This window comes from Tyto alba, unplaced genomic scaffold, assembly GCF_018691265.1.
Source record: "Tyto alba isolate M040663 unplaced genomic scaffold, T.alba_DEE_v4.0 Super-Scaffold_8, whole genome shotgun sequence".
Taxonomy (NCBI): Eukaryota; Metazoa; Chordata; class Aves; order Strigiformes; family Tytonidae; genus Tyto; species Tyto alba.
The window spans coordinates 8,846,509-8,871,567 of NW_024881329.1; the positions used below are offsets into that span (position 1 = coordinate 8,846,509).

The 25,059-nt window shown below is 34.1% G+C and overlaps 1 protein-coding gene across 6 annotated transcripts in view; it reads right to left on the reverse strand.

Annotated features, from left to right (window-relative positions):
* SBF2 (SET binding factor 2) overlaps window positions 1–25,059 on the reverse strand; it is a 267,969-nt gene that overhangs the window by 17,243 nt on the left and 225,667 nt on the right. For 4 of the 6 annotated variants that reach the window (XM_042784693.1, XM_042784694.1, XM_042784697.1 and 1 more), the window contains 8 exons: window positions 22,653–22,790; window positions 21,402–21,497; window positions 17,883–17,954; window positions 15,029–15,213; window positions 11,215–11,391; window positions 8,176–8,277; window positions 6,764–6,949; window positions 17–143 (listed from right to left, as the gene is read on the reverse strand). In XM_042784693.1, the coding sequence (XP_042640627.1) occupies window positions 17–143; window positions 6,764–6,949; window positions 8,176–8,277; window positions 11,215–11,391; window positions 15,029–15,213; window positions 17,883–17,954; window positions 21,402–21,497; window positions 22,653–22,790 (1,083 nt within the window). The remainder of the gene's footprint in view (window positions 1–16; window positions 144–6,763; window positions 6,950–8,175; window positions 8,278–11,214; window positions 11,392–15,028; window positions 15,214–17,882; window positions 17,955–21,401; window positions 21,498–22,652; window positions 22,791–25,059) is intronic. The other 2 variants (XM_042784695.1, XM_042784698.1) reach the window with 2 other exon arrangements.

Here is a 25,059-nt window from a genome sequence, read left to right on the forward strand (position 1 = left end):
TAAACATCACACATACCATGTTCTAGTCTTTCGTAGTCTGAATCCAGAAGAAATGTTTTAAATCGATTTGATATGTGATGAAAAGCCAGAAACTTCAGATAATATTGATTGAACTCAAACTCTGTTGGGTATTGGTTGTGAATCTTAAACAAAACAAAACAAAAAAAACAAACAAAAAAGGGAAATAAGAGGATATTGAGGTGTAATACAAATAGATATGTAAGAAATAATAATGTGAAAAATGACAGCAAAATAATTCCCCTGTGAATGTTGACAACAAATGTATCCATAGGCAACTGCCTTGTCTGTACACACAAATTCTTCTACATTTTGTCTACAAGAATTTTCAAGCTAATTAAATTAATGTATTGTCTATGCTGTTTCAGAGCAGATAGAGTGTACTATATAATAAACAGCATTATACAGACCCCAGGATTCTTCAAAATAATCAAACCGGATATAAATATTTTATGATATTTTATGATAACTCTTGACACCATGTAACTTCACAGGCAAAGATGCTACTCCTGGATATAGCTGGAAATCAAACTTTAATTGGAAGGTTTTGCAGCGGACTTCCAGCTATCATTAAGCTCCCAATGTAGCAGAAATGCACAAAGGTAATGCTGCAAATGATATTTCACCTACCATTACAGAAACAGTTAATTTCTGAAGGTACTTGCTAGTCTATACATATTTCCTCCTTTTCAATATATTACAGTATGAAAAAATTAAAAAAACATGCTGAGGAGGTGTCTTGCAATTATTATTTTAGAACAGTGGAAACTACATAATGTCTTAAATTGTTTTCCTCAGTTTGGCTTGGGATCTATCAGTGAATGTCTCCAACAGGAGTAAGGAGTAGATATTTAAGATGACAATACAAGATTATCAGAGTACAGCACTGTGGGATAGTTCGCTTTTTACAACTGCTTCTTCTTGAACATTATCAGAAAGAGCCTGGTGTAAGATATGAAGTTCAATATTAATGCAAAATTTTTTTAGCATTAATTACTGATGATATTTATACTTGTTATCTATACAAAATTCAAGATTCTAAAAATCTTGATGATATATTGCTTACAGAAATTTAATGTGTTAATTTCAAACCTAAAATTTACTCTTCAAATAAGATTATGAATTGTGTTCTTTATTTTTCAGCATTAAGTATGGTAATTAACTGAAAATTCCCAATTATAACAGAAATAAGTGCTGTTTGCAATCAAAAAACAAATTACTGATTGAATTCCACATGTGAAGTATGTCCCAATGTGTTTTGTCTAGCTTCACTTCAAACTTGTAAAATATCTTTAGTTCTGCAATCTTCCTGTGTCCTGTCTTTTTCATTTCCACCACTCTAATTTTTCCATTCCATCTTTTCTCTCTAATCTCTGCTTATCAGTTCCTCAAGAGAAATGTTTTTTTTTTTTTAGTACTTATGGAAACTAGTATTAGACTACTTGAAGCTCCTTATGATTAGATTTTCACACGTCCCAGTTGAAAAAAAACCCCAACCAGCTAAATAAAGAAAAAAAATACATGTTTAGCAAGGAAAGGTTATCTACTAAATGTACAATAGTGACAGGAAAATCCCTTGAAAGGGCCTATAAACACATATACAGCATTTCAGTCAGAGAATTTGTTGTTATCATATCTCAATATTGCCTTGTGGCTAGGCAGTTAGAATGCTACAATTCTTTAAGATATCTCAGTTCAATATACCTACACTTACTTTATCCCCACTTCTCCCCTGATACAAATGACTACATTCTTGCACTGTTTTGTAAGAATAAAGCCAAGCAAATTTTTTTCTGTAATAAATTCAAGACTTCGACTTCATAGACAGAGTAACTTTTTAGTTCTCTTTGTAGAAAAGAAAATATTTTTTCTGGCATATATTAGATTAAAATATAATCCAAGTGCACTAATTCTGTTCAAAAATTACTTTTGAACTGAAATCCAAAAAGCTCTGCATATATGCGTATATTTAGAAACACGTACACACACATATACAAGTCCTATAGTATACATTTTATCTTTGTGTTAGAAGTTTTCTTTAATAACTTGCAAAAAGGAAAGACTACATTCTGCAATTTGACATGACTTATACAGGGTCCTTATTTCTACTTATGGTCCAATAATTATTTTAATACACTTGAAGAGTTACAAGAATACACTGCTACTAAAACCCTGTCATGGATGTAAGTGTTGTGAGTGATCCCATTTCTGAGATTTACGGAAATACAAGTAACTAGAAGTTATAATAATACAATTTACTTTTTAAGTGAAAGCAACTATCATCAAAACATTTATTTCATAATGGTGAATAATACAGTTACTGTTACTGTCTGTGTCTTAATGGCTGTGGCTGATTTCAGCACACTTGGAGGTGGGAAAGATGCCACAGCTAGGTGAAGTATCTACTGTTATCGATGACTTGTTTAGCTGCAGTGCAGTCTGCAAAATTTAAAACATGGCTGAGCTATTAGGGAAAAAACTCCTGATAAAATACAGCTCCAACATCAGAAGTGGTAAATTAGAAATTTAACATAGGAGAAAATAATCGCATTAATTTAAGCAATAAAAATAAACATAAAAGAGAGGTTTTTATTACAGTAGGCAACGTAACCACTTAGGTTGAGGTTGAATATAGCTGGTTTCTCTCTGATAACTCTTTGGTGCCATTTCAGTTAATTAATTGATTTTAAGCGATATACTCAAAATTTACATTAAGTTAGAAGCAATGTTTTATACTTGACAATTTCAACACATACCACCTAGAAAGATAAGTCTATAGGGACAGGGTACCTTTGAAAATTGCAACTGCATCATCTTTTAAAATGCTTATTCTCTGTAACATATGAACATTTAAAACTTGAGTAAACCAAAAGGTGTTTCTAATATGATTAGAGAAACTCAGTATTTTAGAATTCTTTTTCAAATCACCATGTTCCCAATTAACTTAAGCATCTCCTAAATGAATTTAATAATCTTACACTTCTATCAGCCTTCCTTAGTTTTCCAATATATTTTAATTTTATAGTCCCATTATATATCAATATTTACTTAGTTTAAATAAGAAATATAGTACTCCAAAATGTTCTGTGCTAGTAACCACTAAGAGGCTACTCCTGCAAACACTGGAATAACTGAATACATCTACCATGGGACTAGCATAATCACCTCCTCTTATACAGGGTGCTATAACATAGCTCCTTATTGAGCTTAAAAGAAGTGAGTTCTAGAGAATCATTCCATTTTAATTATATTTAATAAATTACTGAATAGATGCAGAAGAAAAGTAAGAAAAGCTTCCTGCACTGACATCACTTTCATAAACTTAATCTTCTTCGAAGCAGAGAGAGTATCTGCCAGATGCTGCTATTGTGAAAGAATGATTTTGCATTAATAATTCAGCTGACACCTGGAGATGCTGGCATAAACAATGACTTTTTACAAGATGATGCAGTTCTAATTTAGAAATCACTGCTTCATTTGTTTACTTTGTATCTTTAGTTTAACCCATGACATTTAATGCACATACTGGATCTGTGGTGACCTTCTTACTGTACCTAGTATGTTGAGACTATAATGGTTCAAAGTATTTGGAAAGGACCAAATGCTTATTTCCAGTGAATGGGCAATTTTTAAAAAGTGATCATAATATATTACACTTCAGGGTCAGGTTGCAATCTAATTGGATTCTGTAATTGCCTACCAAGTTGCACAGAAACCAATGAAACTTAACAGAAAAGTTAAAGTACAAATGCTAACTAAATTTATTTTTCACTGTAAACTCCTATGAAACTTCAACCACTAATTTGACTTCAAAAGTAATTTCCCTAGAGTTTACAACCATACTGTAGTAATTTGGTTAGTCAAAACTATTCCATCATGAGTTAGAAGACTAATCTTCATAAGTCTATTTCTAGAAAACATACTCAGAGTTTTATTCTAAATAGGATTTTAAGTCATCTATCTTAAAGATTTTTTCTAATAAAAATTATATTACACTGACTATGCAGTAAAACTCTGTTTTCATGCCCTTTCTTGGCCGAAAAGATTTCAAACCCTAGACAGCCCTATCTTCCCTCATGAGAAGTTACTGCCTCCTTCAGATTGACCTGCTGAACTGCTTCTAAATCCACACCCATCAAAATAAGATGGTCTTTCCTACCAAATTTTTTTTACCATTTTAATTGGAAAAGGAGGAAGGTTCACATGAACCCCTCAGCGAACAGTCTGGGAGGGTAGTATCTCCACCAGAGAAGTGATGAATAGCTCCAGGTGGCCTGCAGGAGGTAGTCTTTCTGCTAGCTGCAGCCAGGGCATGTGGACACAGCTTAAGACCAAAACCCAGAAAATACAGAACTTTCTGTAAAACGTATCTGTTAATAACTTGCATAGTTTATGTTGCCTCTTAGAGTCAGATACCTGACGACAATAATCAAAGCTGCTATCTGAGATGAATTACAAAGGCCCTGACACACTCAAATGTATAGTAGCAGTATTTTAGGCACCTTGCAGCTGGAAGCAAAATCATACCTGACAGCTGTTAACAGCAAGGACTTATTCCACTTTACATTTCATCCTAACTTTTAAAGCCAGGACAATTATAATCCATTATTACATGTTCTTAGAACTGAAGATTGTGTTAAATGAAGAAAACAAGAATTTTGCCATGAAGAAAAGATGGTACATCCTATTTTATGACAATAAACCAAAATCCTTGAATTTAATTTTCATCTTTGTTCTGGGTAACCCATTTGTTTCCAAAATTTGTGTGATCTCTGGACTTGAGAAAAAAATACTGTACAGGTACACATGGATAATTTCCTTGCTTTTCTTTATGCCAACTTTCTAAGATTTATTACAGTGAAACTGGAGCAAAGTGTTTCCAGGGTCAGAAACTGGCTATGTAGGCTATGTCTACATTATCAAGTAAGTCAGAGCAAAAGGAGCAGACAGACTAAAGCAGCTGGGGCTGAGATCCCTGCAGCTATACTACACACTTGTTTTACTTCGGACTCAATTTAGTCCAGGTGAGTTGATGACCCCATTGTAGATTGATGACCCCCATGGTTTTAAGCTAAGTGATGAATCATCGGCTCAGATCCTTTAAAGAGCTGGTAAGCATTTAGTACATACCTGAAGCAGAACTTTTTGGTTAAATTCTTCCAAGAAAAATCTAGTACACATGGACCAAAGCATCAACAAATGGTAAGGGGAGATGCTGGAGGGATTCACTTCAGAATTACACTACTGCTTGAAATCAAATGTAGGTTTATTCCATTCTACTAATAGACAGTGTTATCCAGTCAGCTCATTAAAGCTTGGAGAAGACATCTGACAGCAGATAGAATACAGCACCAGACGAATGATTTACAGAATTGAACAAACCACCAAGCAGATGGGTTTCAGTATTGGCAGACATGGCTATTCTACCCTATTGTAGCTACTGTAACCAAGAATTTGTTTTTTTCTACTTCAGAAAAGGAGCAATAACCTTAAGCTGTTGTAAGGAATAGTTAGTGTGACAATTGGGCAGATTAACTTGTTTGAATTAAAAAAGCAATACCAATTTTCTTTAGAGAAATCTCCCAATTTCAAATAAAGATTAACCTGAGGACCACAGCCACTGGGAAAAAGACTGATGAAACAGGAAATGTGACAAATACTTCTAAGGTTTTCTAATGTGGAATGATGTAGGAACTGAACCAAATTCCAAGCATATGATTTATTAACTTCCAAGACAGCAATAATGATGGCTGTTGGTGTTTAACATTGGGATCCAGAGAACATTTCTCTTCTCTGCGACATGTTCTTCAGTAAGTCTTTACTCATCTCCTTATAAGCTCATTCATTCTCAGACTCCCATAGATATCTAAAGATTGCTTTTCACTGGTTTAGCAAGTTATTTAATCTGCGGACTTTGCTTCAGGTAACAGAGTAAGTCTATTTGCCGATTTCTCTTTCTCTTTTGTCTTCTACTTCATGCAAGCATTCACTATGAATGTCTGTTCCCAGTAAAAAGGCTGGTGCTTTAACAGTCATCTTCTGAGAGTCAGTCATCCATAAATTTTAATACAGGTTAATAACATCCAGGAGGTTTCAGCTTTTTTAGCAAGAAAAATGAGAGCAGTGGGAGAAGACAGACATATGTACAAGAAGAACCATGCAAGCTCCTACCTTGTATTTGCATATACAGAGACTCTGCAAAGGAATTTTATTTACTGGTTCGAGATGAAGAAAAGGACAGACTTTAGAATGAACCTGAAATTAGTGTAAAATTCTTAACCTAACTTCTTCCTACATGAGGTAACTTTTGGTGTTTGTCTTCTTTTGAACCTGCAGCATATATAAAAATAAGAACACCTCAGGACCCTCTGGTTTATAGCTTGTTGTTTCCAGAACTTACAGAGTTCAAAGCCTCTTCTAAGCTCATCATCAAGCACAAGGAATTAAAAACTGTCTGGTCACTGTACTAACAGTCAACTTCTTCTTTGGAATAAAAGGTACTCCAGACTGCCAAAACCCAATCTTAAGCTTAAAAAATTTTTATTTGAAATCTCTGCATAAATGACCTTAAAAGATCTATTATGCCAACCATCTCACTTAGTCTGCTTTGTGTGGATGGGACAGTCTCATCCAGGCAACCATTCCAGCTCTTCTTGAGTAGTCTTCTCAGAAAATATTATCTATAAAATCTGAAATAGTGGCATCTACACACTTGTAAGCTAAAATTAGATAGAGATTAACTTACCTGATGCACACAGTCTAAGAACTGTAAGAAAACAGGAGCAAATCCACTACCCTGACAGTTGAGAGTCAGATTACTACGCTGACTGAATTTATGACCAAAAGAGAGCCATTCTTTTTCCACCAGCATTCGGAAACCTTCAAGTGTCCTATAGAAGGGATCACTGAGTAACTGCACCAGAGATACTACCTAGATCATAAGACAGGATATATTGTGTTAAGAGTGACAGAAATTAGGAGAACAATTTAGTCAATGAATATAAATATTTCACGATCTGTTTATAGCTCATGAAAAAAAGCCTTCATATAAACTCAATTACAAGTATTTTACCACATACATTAAGTATTTTTATAAAACAAACCAAGTAACATCCCACATGAAAAAACTTCAATTACACTGAGGGTGACTTCACAATGTCTGTAAAATTCAAACCTGAGCAACTACAGACTTTGGAAATCATTATAATGTTTACCACATTTAAATTACACTTGAAATAAAACCACTTCTATTCACAAAATAAAGATAGTAAACATTTATGAAACAGTATTGGCTGCCTCAGCAAATAAAGTGTTAAAGAATTGGTCCTGAGGGTGACTTTAGAGTTTCTGCAGTGTTGCCATGCTATGGTGCATCACCAGCCAACTTCAGCCTGTTTTTACAGAGAGCATCTCAGGAAACTAAAATGCATCCCAGACTTCTTTCACTTCCAGGTATTTATGTCCTCTTCTGTAGTATTCATTGTTTGACAGTGATTCCAATGCTTTTGAGGTTTTTTTTTACCTAGTGTCAGGATACTGGCTGCACATGAAGTTTTTATTTACTAGAATTATTGATATCTGTGTTTATCTTCTGAATTATGAAAAAAATACATGAAAAGAATGCATCCATTAAATGAGGCAGCAGGTATTCATACACCTAATTTATAGTTTGTTGCAGAAAGTTATCTGTTGTGGTGATCTGTCCTTGCAGTAGGTGTTACAGTCACTTTGGCACAAATTAAGTTTTCTCCCTATATATGGTCTTCTAACTTCATTTATGGAAAGCGAATGGCAAGAGAAAGAATTCCTCTCCTTCTCTCCCATGTTTACAGTGTACTGTTTACGAAGCTAAATGATCAGCTGTGGCAACTTTCAGCTTTCCTTCTTACATATGGTCACGCGCAGGAATGCAGATTTTATATCTGAGCTTTAGAACTGTAAGTTTGTCTGGACCTTTGGAACAAATCCATTTTAAGGAACTCTATCATGGTGTAAATTGCAAATGAATGCAAGGATCTACATATTCTAGTTTCTTCTCTACTGCCACAACACAAATTTATTAATGTTATACCAAATTATCAGTCATTTGTGTAAAAAAGTATTGCTGGGTGTTTCTTCTTGATATTTAGCTTTTTCAAGGTTTTAATAGCAGCTTACCTGCGCAGTAATATCCCAGCCATCTTCCAAACAAACCATGACAGAAGAACCATTTTCCAGGAGCTCAGAGATGATCACAGCCAACTGCATTATCCTGTGAAGCTATAAAGTATTACAAATAAGTAACATACTCAAGTATAAGAAAAATTTCTAGATATTATCAACAAACAAAAGATTTTCATATTTAATATTAAAATATGTATTCTGAAATTGACACACAGCACAGAGAAATGCAGTGTTGCAACAGATTAGAAAGCTATAAAATGTAAATCTCAGGACTTTCATCTTAATTACAACAGAACTAAGCAAAGATTTGAACACAGGAACTTAAGCTATTAAAATCAATGAGGACTGTAATAAAATAGCTGTCGTAAAAAGGAGAATGGGAACAACACAGCTGGCAGATTTATTGTTGAGAAATTCCATCCCTGGCTTAACGCTAAAATAATTTCCTGAGAAATGTTAAGGTTCCATAGAGTCACTGTGTACTTTGATGGAAGAACTCATGTAAGATATTTACAAGATAATGTTTCTAATGCTCAATCCCACAGAAGCTGGAAATTAATTAATTTAATAATAATAATAATAAAACAACAGCAAACCACAAACTTAAAAACAAACACAGAAAAATCCTATTTTTATAATCCGTAAATAGTTTAGATAGATTAAACAGTGTTTCTTATACTTTGACTAAAACATATGGAAAGAGGACACATTAATTATTTGCATTCTAATATTCATTATGCAGTAATACTCAAATTTCTTGAGCAGGTTGGCTAGTTAATTTCTGTGGGAAGGGTTATTGACTTGATTGAGATTGATTCAAACATGATACCTATAAGCAGGTTTAAAAATTTAGGTGAATCTTAGCAATTTTACCTTATTATGAGCCAAAACAATGTTATTACTAAGGAAAATCTATATGTTTCTACCATTTTTGTCATACTATGACAGCATTCTTGGTGTACAACATAATAGACAATATATAAGCAATTCAGTTTTTTATAGTCGAATGAAACTGCTCTTTGCAGAACACTCAATACAATCTAACCAATAGCAGCAGTAGTAAAGGTGAAAGCCTGAAAGAAAGGAGAAAGCAGTACAGGAAAACAAATAAAAGATAGCAAAAGACATCTAAGAACATTTATGCAAGGAAAAAAGTAAGTTCAGAAAGTACAGAAGGCACAGGAAAGTGACTTAGGGAGAAAATAAGAAGAAAAAAGATCAACCAAACAACAGCTAAACCCTAGAAAATTCATCCTTGTTTAGGGCAGTCTGATTTTTACCTATTAAAAAACCCCAAATTGTATGAATATTACCATGGAAACAGTGATTGAAAACACTTACCTCCTCTAAATATGCACATAGCCATTACTTAGAAAATAAAAGAAACTAATTTTCCTGCAATTTTTAGTAGAAAAATATTGAAAAGAGCACCACTTCTAAAACTAAGCAGTCTGTTTATTGTTCTGTACTTTCTTAAGCAGTAGAAGAGAAGAAAGACTGTTTTCTGTCATCCTTAATGAAGAAACTAATATGCAATCTGTTTATACACATTCAATATAAAAACCACTGTTTTTATAATTTGTACTCAGAAGACAGGGCAGCATGTAAAATTTCTTCTTCTATATTCACATACTTATAAAGAAATATTTAGCTGATATGGTGTTAAAATTAATACTGTGTAGCTTCTATTGCCCAAGAGAGGAAAGCTTAATACAATAAAAACACATTTCCAAGATGACAGATCTAGTTCTTCCACTGAAATAGTAGAAAATGTGTCAAATCAGTCATAAATTATCAAATAAGACACATACAACATGATTTAAACCACAGAAATGTGGTTTGCATGTCACAGAACATGTGTGACATGTTCTAGTCCTGAGCAAAGACTGATACACCATTACTTTACCTCTCAAAGACAGTAACTCTGATGTTATAATCTCCCCTCGATCTCTGTGCTGCAATAGGGACATGTTTATTTCATCAAAGTGACGTTCGATTCCTTTATCTACAGATCAACTTGTTCAACTACTCTGATTGAAAATGTTCACATGATGAATGAGTCAAGTCTTCATGCTCTCCCCACTTCTCCCCTTTCTGAAGGTGGTGGTGGCCAGACACAGCAATGACCAACTCCTACACTCTCTAAGGAGTGATCACACCTCAAGGGAAGACGTTAAGCCACTGTTTGCACTGCAGCACATCTCAACCAGGAGTACATTTTCTGATGCATAATTGCTGAAATGACCGTGTTAACTACAGGTATTTCCTCCTTAAGAAATCAGCGTAAGTGTCCATTCTGTTTTCTACGATTAACTTCATTTGAGAAGAATATATTCAGCACCGGATTCCAAAACGTATCATGCAACTGTTAGAAAACATTCACTAGAATTACAATGTTTTTAGATGTATAAAGCACTGACTTCTCTACATCCTTCTTACTTTGAATCTTGCAAAGTTATTTCCAGTCTTGCCTTCGCTTGGTTCATCTTTATATAAGAGAATATGGGGTAGGGAAGTAAAGGAACAGATTCAGAAAGAACAGTTTAACACGCCCTCTGCCCTGCAAACACTTCCCCATATCCCACAACACGTAACAGATGCTAGCCTATTTGTGAAATACTTGTGCATATGGAAATTCAGGGTGGGAACACATATGAAGAGTAGGATATCAGTTTTAAAATTAAAAGGCTCATTTATTATTCCATACTTCTTTCTGATTTTTAAAATATACAAAATAAGAAAAAGCAATTAAAACCAAGACCATAAATTGTGTTATGATCTCCATTTGTGTATGTTCCATGTAATAAACCACAAATTATGTTATAAAAAATGCCTCCCACATTTGTAAATGTTATGCTTGTATTAAAATAACACTAACGTAATAACAAAATTGATAGCATGCAAAATAATTACAATGAACAAAGAAAAACAGCTGGTTAGAACAGAATAGTTCCCTGTCAGAAGAACACAAAATTTATTTTGTGCAAGCAGTACTGCATACAGATTATTAGAAGTACTTGTCATATAAATTACCTGTGGGAACCACTCTGACTCCCCAAGTGCTTTAAGGAATGTTGCCTCAGAATCTGTAGGAATAGTGCTGGGAACACAAGCTCTCATCAGCTTTTTAAAGCTTGCCTTTGTCTGTCGGATGTCACTGAATTCAACTGGAACAAATTCACAATTCAAAGCAAAATCAAGTTTGAATCCCTGTATGAAAAGGACAACAGCAGATATAATTTAAATGGAAAGCATATCTTTCACTGACAGTCTCATTAAATCTCCAAGTCTTTCATGCTTTATTGCTAAATATTTCAATTCTCAATTAAAAATCTGTTTAGTTAAATAGCTGCCCTGGATAATAAAAATCCTCACAACACTTGCAAAATGTACCATAATAAAGTACCCATCTGCTACTCATAACAGCAGGATGCACTGCCCAAAACAGCAAACTAGCTGACTCATCTAAGTGGTCACGCCACATTGAGACAGTTGTTTGTCTAAAGTACCTAGTTCAACATAGAACAGTTGTCAGGGAATACCTGATATAACCTCCAAGAGGTACGTGAGGTTTTCCTAGTAGAATTCTTCATGTTTTGTTTTACTTATTGCATTTAGAAATACTTAATTAAGAGATCAAGTTAGCTAATTGAAAAACAAAACAAAACAAAACAATTCTCATATATGAAGCATCACTGAAGATCTTCACAGCAAACTTTCAGTTCTCTTCAGAAATTGCTCTTTGATGGAATTAAACTTGGCCTGCAAATAATCTTCATTAAGCTGCTTCATTGGATGCCAAAAGAAATTATAGGGAAGTGAAAGCCCAGATGTAGTTCCATTTAGATTTTGGCATGGTTCAAAAATAAATTCAATAGCTTAACTAGCAAACTTTCTTTTTTACAATGCTAAGTTGTAATAACGCATGACAAAAGCAATTGAGAAAAGTAGCACAAATTTCCTTAAAATGTTATATATTTCTGTTTGTATCATCAATTTATAAGACATGATATTTAGCAGGGCAAAGCAGGTCATTACAGGAATCAATGTCCGTAATGCATGCTTTGCCATGCCCTTTACAAAGCACAAAATTCCAAGTTAGCAGGGTGCTAACAAAAGCTAGGAAAATACTTCACAATCAAAAATCAACAAGACTTCTTTATACAAAAACAAAAGTTGAATTGACCTTATAAACTAGAAAGAAATCAATTAGAAGGTTCAAAACAATCAATCACTATGTAATTTTATTCTTACATTTGCTAACACAATACACTTTTCTTTAGAAATGCCCATAGGTGACTAATCTTCTGCAAAATTGTATTATTAAACAGAACAAAAAAAAAGTGAAAAACTCATAAGCTCTAAACCAGCAAGGAACTCATCCAGCATAATGTAAGGCTCCTTGAAGTATTGAGTTTTACAGTTTCCCAGTTACATACATCGTACTGGACTTCAGACCATTTCATGTTGATTTTGTCCAATGCTTTTTGTTTGTATATCCAATAATCATCTCTTTTCATATATTGCATAACAATACACTTGTATGGTAATATACTGAAAATGTTTTCACCTGTAATAAGCACTAACATATTATCCCCACCCAACTTGTGACTGCTGATACGTTAAACAATTTCCATTTTTTGCACAAGTGGTTTAAAGGGTTACTTCAAAGCAGTAGACTAAAGATGTTTCTACTGTGTAGCTTTAGATGCATGATTGAACTCTTCACTTATCATTCATTAAGTAATTAAACAAAAAGAAATGTGAGTAACTGTTATTGCTGGATTATGGCAATTTAATTTTATGCAATTGTTTCTTCTGCATTACTCTTCCTGTATTCCTCTTTGCTGAAGTGTGTCCTTCCCCAGAGCCTGCTGGGGGTTATGGTTATAAAAGAAGACTTAACAAGATGAAAAATTGATATGAATAGACCTGTTTGAAAACTTTGGGAAGAATGTTCTCCAGAACAGCAAATGAAAATACCAACTCAATAAAACTGAAAAATTTTGCAGGAAAATAAAGTTTTCTTACTGTTCAAAAGAACAGTTTGTTCTAATAATGATAAATGATGTTCACTTTTGAAATTTCTGTTTGGTCTTTTATGTTATATTCTTATGCTCTATTGTATTATATTAGAACACTTTGATTATAGACTTAACAGGATATTTCTGAAAATTACTGTTATGATAATTATATTAGAAAGTGATAGAATGTCAAATGAAATCTAATTAAAAATGTCTTTGTGTACCAATGTGTAACGAAGAAACCAAAAGGAAAATTCATTTGCAAACCAACTATAAAAGACAAAGTAAAAATGTAATAAGAACTAATTTCTCTTATATAATCATAATTTTGAAATACAACTGGAAATACGAAGAAGATATAAAAGAACACTTGAAATTACAAAAAAGTCAAAATAGAAACAAAATTTGCAAATAATTTTATCATTCTTATACAGCATGGTATTTCCATCTCCTGATATAACGTAAATTCTGAAATAATTTAATACTGATGTATTTTCCTACTACCAATAACTGCTTTTGCAAGTTATGTATTGCAAAAAATGCATAGTATTTTATGTATGTTCACATTTCAAATAAGAAAATAGAAAACAATTGATTTTTCAATCTTTGAATGCAGAGATTTTAAAAAAAAAAATATGCAAACCTTTTCTGAAAAAAAGTAATACTACCAATAATTAATGCAAAGGATACCTGTTTCTTCAACAACTGCATCTAAAATATTAAAATCTATCCAGAGAGGTGTATGACACTGTAGTCATCATGGTCATCTTAATGTAATCGAACCAGGATGGTCAGACTTCTGGGGTGGTTTTCTTCACATCAATTTGGATTCATGTGAGTTTACATGCTGCCCACAGTAAGGAAGGTTTTCTTCTCTGGTAATCGCTTTCCTGACTAACAACATTCCATTTGCTTCATAGCATATTTCAATGCATCAGGAAAAATAAAATTGCACTTTAAATTACCAAATAAGTCTGTTTCATGTTTCCCAAAACAGAAATCACCAAGATGACGACTCAGCCTAACATTAGATGAGTAGTCAGCAGAATTGGAGTACAGTAGTATGTATTTAGGTATAATTAAGTGTGGCTCTGAAAGCAAGAATTTACAGAACTTCAGCACTTGCCTTGGAATAGCTCTGAACAGCCTCTGAACGGGGCAGCAAGCTCCACTGCTGCTGCACCAGCTCCGCTCCATTTGCCTACAGTCCCATCACTCATCTTTATCCCCGCAGCTACACTGAGCGGAGCCAAACTCTGCTGCCCTTGCTCCCTGCAAAGCCAGGGCAGGGCAACAGTGGAGACAAGGTGACTTCCAAACACATGGGCTTTGCTGGATGCTCTGTTGCCTAGCAATGTATTTCCTTCCTAGCCACATCCTTCCCAGTTTGAATGCTCTTGCCTTGTATAAAAGCTATTCCATTACTCTAGTCATCTGTTACCCATATTTGCACCTCTTCCCTCTACTACATGAGTACTTGAGCAAAAGTATCAAATAGGGCTCTACTCACAGAACTTTTGTGAGTTTGAGCCTGATCTTTAGCTGCTCTTTAAAGTAATTTAGTATATTTTAATTTATGTTTACTTTGTTGTATTATATAACCACAGAACTTGATTTTTCACCCTCCCAGATCCCACTGAGTTATATGGCATTAACGGTTATTCTTCATATAGGAATAATCCTTCTAAGACTTTACACCTTTAGGAGAGTTACCCATCTATCTTATCTAGAATATTATTTACTGTTTTGTAAAAACATTAGTGTTATTAAACTCAAGCCAAATAAAAACTAAGTTAACATTGAAAAAAAAAAAATGCCATTACCCGTAACTGAGATTTTTCTCCAAATACATAGAGGGCTGCTTGCCGTCTCAAAAGCTGACTTTGCAGAAAAGTGCTGCTACTGTAGGAAGTGGTGTTATCTTTCCCTGCAAGTCTTGCACCAACATCTATGAATGGAGTCTGAGCGTTGATAAATCGGTTGCTTGAACGAAGACTCGCCCATACACCTTCATAAAGATGAAAAGTATTTTAAAACCTCTTTGCATGAGGCACTGGAGGTCATAATTATTAAGGCATTTGCCAAAACATAATTTGGAAAATAAAGTCCTTAAATGTGTAATTTACATCCATCATAAGACATAATTAATACCACATGCTAGAAAGAAATATTTTCATAACAAAAATTGTCAAAAGCATCCTACTGCATTGTCTTTGACCTAAAACACTAATAAAACTGCACAGCACTTTCTATTGTAGAGAAAACGATTGCTATGATATCAGTAAGACAATGATAAAATGAATCACAACTTGCAAGTAATTAACATCCATTTAAATGTATGAAAATTAAATTGCTAGTGTACTTTTAGTAGGATCAAAAATCTGATGTATTTCCTTGTCAAAGGCATATTAATTTGGCAGTCTAACTGGTAAAGAATAGTACTGTATCACTTAAATAGTATCAGTTAAAATTTCGTTACTTAGAATTCCAGTGTTCCTTTTGTCCGACATGATGTAACACTATCAACCATATCGTATTGTAATGAAAACGTATATAAGGGTGATCAATTAAAATATTAAATTTCAGGATGAAGTATGCCGTATTTATTCTTGAAATGCCATGAGTAAAACAAAGAATGCCATGAATTTCAGTTTTTAATTGTCCATGTCTAGTGGGCAATTAGAAATGAAAGTGCATTTAAGGAATTTCTTCATTTAATCATGTTTCATGACCATATTCTAGCAGAAGTGACTGTGGTATAGTCGTGTCAGTAGAGAGAAGAATTCCTAGATCACAGTCTTACAGTTTTAATCTGGCCATTACTCTGGCAGCAGGGCATGGTACAGAAGTCCCAAAGCTAGCAACAGCATGGGCTTGAAACAGTGCAGTATGATGTGGAATCACGGACTTGCATCTGAAAGCAGTGCAGAAATATTTGAATGGCATTGTACCAACATAATAACCTCTGTCTTTCAACAGCATTTTTAGTTTATATATTGTGCCTTGCTGATGCAGCTATATTGTCATTTCCAGAGGAAGAAACTCCCACAGCACACAGATCTGCTCTGATCTGATCACACTTAAGTAAGTTTTGTGATTTCAACATAAAAGTAGTGATACACCAGATTGCCAAAGTCTGTTTAGCACTAGCAGAAGAAAAGACAAGTTGTAAATGTTTTTCTGTTTCTTGTGCCTTAGTTAATAGCAGTGATTTTGTGAGATTGTTTCTGTGTCTCCACTGTGAGGAATGTGAAAGGTACTTGATTTTCAGAATATAAATAGCCCTACTTGAAAATCAAATCCCTTAAAGTATACTACATTTGGCATTCAAATGGCAGTGTGAAATTCAATATGCAGTAAATCAGATTATCAGAAGAGACTCTTATGCATAAATCTGTGAAGCAAGATATCTGAAAGAGGCACCAGAAATACCTTATAGTATCAGAAATTTAAGATATTACAGTACAAAAAAAAAACCCCAACCACTTCAGGGAAGTCCAATAATACGCACAGTTACCATTTCTTGAATAGAAGTAAAAAGATGCAGATAACAGTAAAATTCCACTGAGATAGCTCAACCAGCAAAATAATTTAATTATATTTTTTAGAAGCAGGATTATGTTTCTATTAAAGAATAACTATATATAGTAATCCTCAACAGGGACTTGTCTGTAAAGTTTAGCTTGTCAGCCTATCTGGCTATTAGTCTTAGATGTGAGCAAATAAATATGAGTAACTGAGAATGTTTGGCTAGGAACTTGTGAATTGGTAACATTTCTAAACAGTTTCCACTTCAAAGACAGCTAGCTCTATAAAATACCTCACATAGTGAAGTAGTACACTTAGTACAAACTTTTGCTCCACATCTCAACTACTATAAATGAAATAACAAAGACTTTAGCAAGAAGAAATCACAGCAAGCATTTAATAAGAGAAATAATTTCTTGCTCATTTAGTATGAAAAAATGCTAGCTCCACCACAGACAACTGTCCCCAAAGATGATATATACAAAAATACAGAGTGGCACTTTAACTCTTTACAAATGCAGGCTATCATTAGTGCCTGTAGCACATCGAAAGCTACAAAACTGGTTACAAACACATGCAAGATGAACATGCTTACCAGTGATGGATAACAGTGATTAAAAGACACAGTTACATTTCTATTCTAATTTTGCCTAGTATCTTATTTTTTGTCAGCGTTATCTAGCTTTCATTATTTGACATATGCCATATTATTATGACTTTCTAATTTGACAGAAACAAATTTTTTCCTGTTCGCTAACAGTAATTTTGGAAAGAATGTTCATTAACTAGGTAACAGTATTTCTTAGCTATTTCAGTAAAGCAGTAGGAGTACTAAATGTTATTTTGAAAATTATTTTTTTTGTTTAGAATTTTCATACCAAAAACTTTCTTCATATCACTCTGCATTAAATCATAACATTATTAAAGATTAACAAGGTGAAATGTGTGACTAATCATTGTATCATACATTCAGTGGCCAAAAAACCCCCAAACAAAACAAACCCACAACACCTAACTAAAAAAACTAAAAAGTTTTGTTAATGCAGAATCAAGGCTTTCTGTCAGTATCACTTTAGCATGTATTATGATATTGTAGTAGTTATGAAGATGGTAGAAAAGAATGTGCTTTGAGGACACAGAATACAGTACCTTGATGGACTCTTCCCTTAGTTCCTGATTTGGAATTTGAATGAGTGAAACATTTATCTCTGTACCCAAGCACTGGTAGATAACAGTTAAGACAGAAGGAGGAGGAATGGAATGCACATTGCAGCGAGACACATTGCAGGAGAAAAGAAAAGGGTTACTTATTAATCTCCAAAGATCTAGTATATATTGAATTTCTTTATAGTACATGATTTATCAGACAACACGAATCTTAGTCATTACATGACAAAACATCAATCAAGCCAGAAAACCAATATAAAATGTGAAGTACCCATTCATCAAAAATTTTCATTGTGTTTGCAATAGTTTCAAACATGTAGCACAGCCATCATGTATTTTTCCATAACTATAATAACAAAGGAAATGTAATGATTAAATCATTCTGCTGAATACTTTATTGGAAGCTTCCATCTAGCTGAACGTTAGCTTAATTAAAAATCTCAACATTAGTGCTTTTTTAAAAAATACTGTTTTAGTCCATGTTAGGTACATAATTTGATGGACCTCAAAATCAAATTAGAATGCACAATGGTAGTTCTATGCATCTACAAATATTTTTAAAGGACTATGTGAAAGTATCTAATTTAGAAATCATATAATATTTATCACACAAAGACATTTCATCCCCCTCTTGCAAAAATTCTCATTTCAGCGGTAGCCTTATATGCCTATCAGATCATATTAATATGGCCTCAAAATATAAATACTGGCTCAAAAGCCACATCAAACTTGTTTTAATACAAATATTTTATTAAAATATACCCTGAGTGTTAATGTCTCCTGCTTTTAAAATAAATGTCTGATCTAAGTCTGTATTTATTAATCATAAATACCCTAGTATTTTTCCAACAGCAGCAAATCATACTTAGAAAAGATTTTATTCTACTACATCACACAATGATGCCAGGTAAGAAGTGCTGTTCTGTAGAACCACACTGTACTTATAAAGTAATATAAGAAGAAAAGGTATGTATTTTGAGTGAACTTAAAATTCTTATGAAAGATATCATCCAAAGGTCCATGAATGAAAACATATTATGAAATGTAAGTATTTGGCCAAATATTTCATATCAGAAACAACTTAACTGGGCTTTAGGCAAATGCTTTGTTACAATGTTCCAGGTAAAGTAAAAACCCATACCTGACATGGACACAAATATTCCAGACAACTGATGAGTATTCAGAACAACTGTGATTTTTAAAAATGAGAAATACTATTCAAACATTAGTACATATCTTTTAACTTAAATTTTGAACAGAAGTGTATTAAAAATACATTGTCTGGCACAAAAAGTAGAAAACATCATTTTCAATCGGTGTATCATAGCTGAACCTGGCTTTTGAGCTCTGGTATGTGTGAGAATAAAAACAGGGAAAGGAAGAGATCCAGAATCAAACCCACGAAAATATTTCTACTGTATTTTGTACAGTGTAGTTTATAATCCATAGCTGCTTGCTATGATCAAGTAACGAGTTAACCCCATTGTCTTTTTTTCTTTTTTTTTTTTTTTGCTTTGTGAGTTATTCTTAGGAATACGAGAGAAATCATCATTTTCAGACTGCTAAGTATATGTGTTTCTTTCAGCTGACCAAAAACCTGCATTTTTGCTCCTGCACACAGTCTTGTGACACTACTTCACATGTCAAATAGAGCTAGCTGTGAAAAAGGAGTAAAAAAACTTTGCAATAAATAATCACTTGAATCAACTTGAGAACGACAATTTTAGAGGTTCTATATACTTTGTGTATTTTAGAGTTTCTTCTAAAAGAATTGTATTAGCTAATCTAAAAAACCTGGTGTATACTTCTCTACAGGGAGATACTCCCTTTCCTTGTTCTCTCTTACCCAGTCAACTTCTCACCTTCACTACAGCTCCCACTGTACTTGTCAAACATTCTTATGTTTCAGAAAAGTCCCCACGTGTCCTGCTGAACTGTGAACAGACTGCAGATACTGAGCTGTTATTACACCTTTCAGATACACAGAGCAGGTGTGGCACCAATCCAGCAAGACACAAGATAACTTCTCTGCTCTCTTCCTGACTGCTGCTGAAATTTAGCCAAGAGGCTTCAATGTCCAACAAAACAACACATCTGACCTAATACTGCCTTAAGACTCCTTTTTTTTTTTTTCACGGAGTAGCAACAAACTCATCCTATCACACTTACCACAAACTCTAATCCCAGAAATCAGCAACAGTTATTTCAGCAATCCTTTTATCTTCAAAAGACATGTTCCATACAGTCAACCAGCGAGCTTTCCCGTACTTATCTGGAGCACCTTCAGTGCCCTTCAGCACCACTTTGCTGTTGGAGCTTTTGTCCCAACAGAAGGGGATGGAATACAACAAACCACCTGCTGTCGGCTCCCCAGCATTTTCACTGTTTCAGTACATTGTCAGGCTGGGCACAGCCTATCTAACAATTCCAGACATTATTAACACTCCAGTTCTCTTAGGACCCTAGCCATTTTATCTATCCGGTTAAAATCACTCTGTTTTTTCATCTCCATGTACTACAATAAAAAGACAGTGAGCAGAAAACATAAACAGAACTTTTAGATATGAAATATTCATATACTGTGATTAATGAAAATGCACAGATTTTTCAATTTTTTTGGTGATAACTGTTTAACTGCCCTTCCTCTCTTCCCTTCTGCTACAACTCTCACATAGCTTCTCTATAAAGCTCTAACTATTTTCCTTCTTTCTTCCCTTCCTCTCTCCTGCCTTCTCATTTCTCTAATCCCATCCAACTTTTTTTTCAAGTTTTTTCTACAAAATTGTTTTATTCTTCCCGATATGAAGCTACAGTTTTTCTATCACACAATAATTTAGGTTGGAAAGGACCTCAGTAAGTCAAAGTAGGTCTAATGTCAGACGCGGTATCAAAAAGGAAGTAAAAAAACTTTTAGTTGCTTAGAAATAATTGAAAGAGAAGCCTTCAGGGCTAAAAGATAATAAACTAAATATAAAATGCCCCCCTCTGGGAATAACTATTTCCAAAGAACGCACTGTATCTCCCTACTTATTACACCTGGGGACATAAATCCCTCCTTTACCTAGAGTAAAATTATTCAGATAGACTATTTGTAACTTTATGAAGCATCAGCTAATCTTCAGCCAAACGCCAGAATGATCTGTAACTGCAGAATCTAAAGTGCATTCAATCCTAATACAAAATATGTGTTTTCAGGCCATACATTTTAAACAAATTAAAAATACGGATGAATAACAAAGTATTCAGAAACATAATTCCTAATTGAGTGCTTAATTTTCCACTGATTTCCAACATGAAAGAAGCTTTATTTCAATGGTAGGTAAATGACTTTAACAGAAATTAGATACTTAAATAATGTTATGAACGGAGGCTAATCTGAGATTTCTGTTTTATTGTTTCACAGAGTAATGAATAGGTAAGCAGTGTCATGATTTTTATTTCACTAACATTTTGTTACCATTTATTATTTCAAATAATAGACTTTGAGCTAGTCTTACTAACCTCCTCGAGCAAAGCTATTAGATAGATTTACATCCACTTGTCCTGGCACTACCTGCTTAAACACAGTAGACATTCTTGAAGCCCTCCTTTCAGTGCCTAAAGTCAGCCAAAAAAAGAATAAAAGATTAAAAAAAACTAGTGTTACTCAGACTAACACTTAACATAACTGATAAAATGTCCTCTTTCACACAATACAGCTTATGCTTGCCAATTCTGTACTTCAGATTTATTTTTTAAGACAGATGTATACATTGGCAACAGTACGGAGATGTTAGATACAGCTAAGCAATCAGCGTATTTTACAATAAATGAAGCAAAGCATGCACACTTTGGGAATGGTGTTATTTTACGAGAAAAGCTACTGTTTGGCTATGTTAGGCCAATTACCACCAACTGAATAAGACAAGACAAACATAATTTCAAGTCACATACTCCTCTTTCTAAGACACTGGGGTTACTTTCACATAAACCTTACCAGGTTTCATCATATAATAACTGAAATAAAACATGGATTTTTTTCTTCACGGTTCCACATATGCATAACTCAAATAGTGTCTTTTGAAAGAGTTTTCACCACAAGTAAAGCTCTACTTGGAAATTATATTAGAAGCCCATTATGAGTATGTAACACACATGAAAATGCCTATATACTTTCCCTTGCTGCTGCAGCTAAATAGTGTATTGCTTCATGTGGAATCTGAGCTTGCAATCTTGTATTTTCTCATTTTATGAAACAGAGTAGTATCTTCCATTCTCTTCAATTCATCAGTCTCTTATTCAACATACAGTTTTCAATATGCTCAATTTGTTATAAAAGACTTCAAAGTGCATCTTTGCTTTTGATTCTATTATATAACATAATTGTTGTATTTGATATAAAAGAAAATCTGGAAAGTTTTGGCATGTTAAAATTCTGGACAACTGTATTTTATTTGCACCAGAACTGTAATAAATTATTAATGCCTCAAGATTGGCCATCATACTCAAGTGACCTTCATCAAAAACTATGACCCACAGGTGAATAATTGTTTACTGTCAGATTAAGAATACTGTACAATATTTTGGGAAATATTATAAACATCCTTTACATATGTAAAACACATTCACTGCAACTGAGAGTGAATAAGGTATCTGGAAAGTGTAACAATAAAGAAACAACAAAATTCATATGGTACATTGATCTAACACCAACTCCAAGAAAACTCACTTTTCAACTTAACCATAGAAAAGCATAATATAAACCAATTGTACCTGGAGACAGAGCAATTGTTGGTCTAACAGTGAGAGTATTACTGCCATTCATTTTGCAGTGGACGGATATCACATTCAGCAAGGCTTGTAGGTATTTTTCCTGTTCTATACTGCTTGAAGATTCTAATGAAGCAGGAGCTAGAGTCATAAGAATGGAATACATTAAAATACAAGTACATTTATAAGCACAAAGAATAGCAAAATAAAAAGCTTATGTAAAGCAGAGCATTGAAAATGTCACTGTCTATCAAAGGTTCAAAAAGCCATTCCTTTAATGACAACGAATGCTCAGATCTTCATCACTTGGCTGCAGAGCGATACTCAGCAATGTTTTCTTTCATTCCACTACACAAAGCGAGACTTCTGAAAGAGTCTGTTACCTCATGGTCACTACTTGAAACACTCATCACTAGCCAGTGATCAATTACAAACAGAATGGAGGTGATGTAGTTTTCCCTTCACCCTCCAAATGAACATTTCTAACTTTGTGCTACCTGTCAGCAAATTTCAGCCTTTTAAAAAAATGTATAGAGAACCGACAGAACTGTTTCTTTAACAGAAGTTAGTTAAAACCATACTCAATGAGCTCTTCCTTGTTCCAGTAAAGGAAGGTTACTTACCTGTAACCGAAGATTGCTGGAGATATATTGCCCATTCACTGCAAGTATACATATATCAAGAGGCACCAGCGTTCATGTACTCTGCTGCATTTAGACACATCAGTGGACACAATCTACATGTCCTTCATGCACCCTAGACCCAGAATCTGACTTTTTTAATGGAATAGAGGAAAGAGGATGGAGAGTGCATGCACATCTGCATAACACACATTAAAGGATCTCCAATTATGAAAAGTAACATTCCTGTTCCCTAGGGACAGCCCACCTGCTCCTTTACCAGTAGGTAACTTCATGAAGTGTCATCCCACGTGCTTAGGTCACTTGTAGGAGCGGGGGGCTGCACTGTTGTGAGAACCACAGTTCCATCCCTGAAAACCTCTGAATAATCCTTTACATGCATGTAATTTCAGATGACTACAGATCTCAGAGACAGAATAATTTTCCAGCTGTTACTGACATTGCTTAAGTTACTGGAGACATGGAGAAGGACTATTTCAGAGAGACAGAAGTGACTGCAAAAGACTGGATAAAAGCAACACCAGAGAGCAAACAGACACAGTTTAAAAAGCAGAGAAGAAAAAAAACCAAGATGAGAAGGTATGATGCTCTGAGAAAGTACTGAAGTAAAACCGACAGTCTACTTAAGACAATCTTAAGATTTAAAAAAGTTCAGAAACCAGTAACAAAACACAGAACGAAGAGAAAACCCCTCAAAATTAAGATATATTTAAAAAAATTATTCTTAACCAGAAAAACTCTAACCATTTGTGTACAGGTGCAAGGACTTAGAGGTAGGTAAGGAGATGAAGATCAGGTCCTGAGCCATACTACAATGACAAAAAAGTGTATAGTCTCAGTGAGTCAGATTTTTTTTAAATGCCAAATTTTTGTAATTCTAATTTATTGCGGCCACCTCTGGACTTGTTATAGGACAAAAATTTCATAGCTGCTTAAACCAGGTTTTGGAATCTTGACCATAAACCCCAAGTTTTTGTATAAGATATAGAGTCAAAGAATTTGATTGAGCACAATTTTGACAAACCACAATGATAACTTACAAATAGTTTTCTCCAGTGATTATCCAATCAGATTCTATGCTGGAGACTAATAGGCAGTAACCTAATTAGCTGGAGGTGGCAAAAGAAATTTCAATATATCCCTGTTAAAATTAGTGTCTGAATTGGAAGTACAATTAATTAGGAAGTGATTAGAAAATGTGCATGCAGGAAACATCATGCTGTTACTGTCTGACAAAGTGGAACAAGCCTGAAGAAAAACATTATTTTCTCTTCAACTCTTAAGCAGAGTTTATGCATTCTGAAATTCACCCGAATGATCTCTGGGTCTCCTGGTCCTTGAAGCAATGCCAATAATAAGTCAATTTAGGTCTTAACAATTTAGTTAAACGAAATGAAATTAATTGTCTAAACGAAGGCATAATGTCCTTAGCACTTGCACTTACAAAGTTTTCTTTTGTGAAGTATTATGTGTGATAAAGGAAAAAGACTCAGGAGAGGAATAGCTTGACTTATATGAAAGACTGTTAGTGAACTGGGCAGATATTTGAATTAAAAGATTGAGGGCAACGATGTCCTTGTGAAATATTACAGATGGAAAACTTGCCCTTCATCTTTAACCACTAATCATCTCATCACAGAGTGTTTAAAAGCAGTATAAAGGGACGAAAGACTACTGGTGACTCAAGCATGAACCCCTTATCTGCACAGATGAACAGGGATTTCTACGACATGACTGATCTTTTAAGTGCTATATCATACATGAAGGCC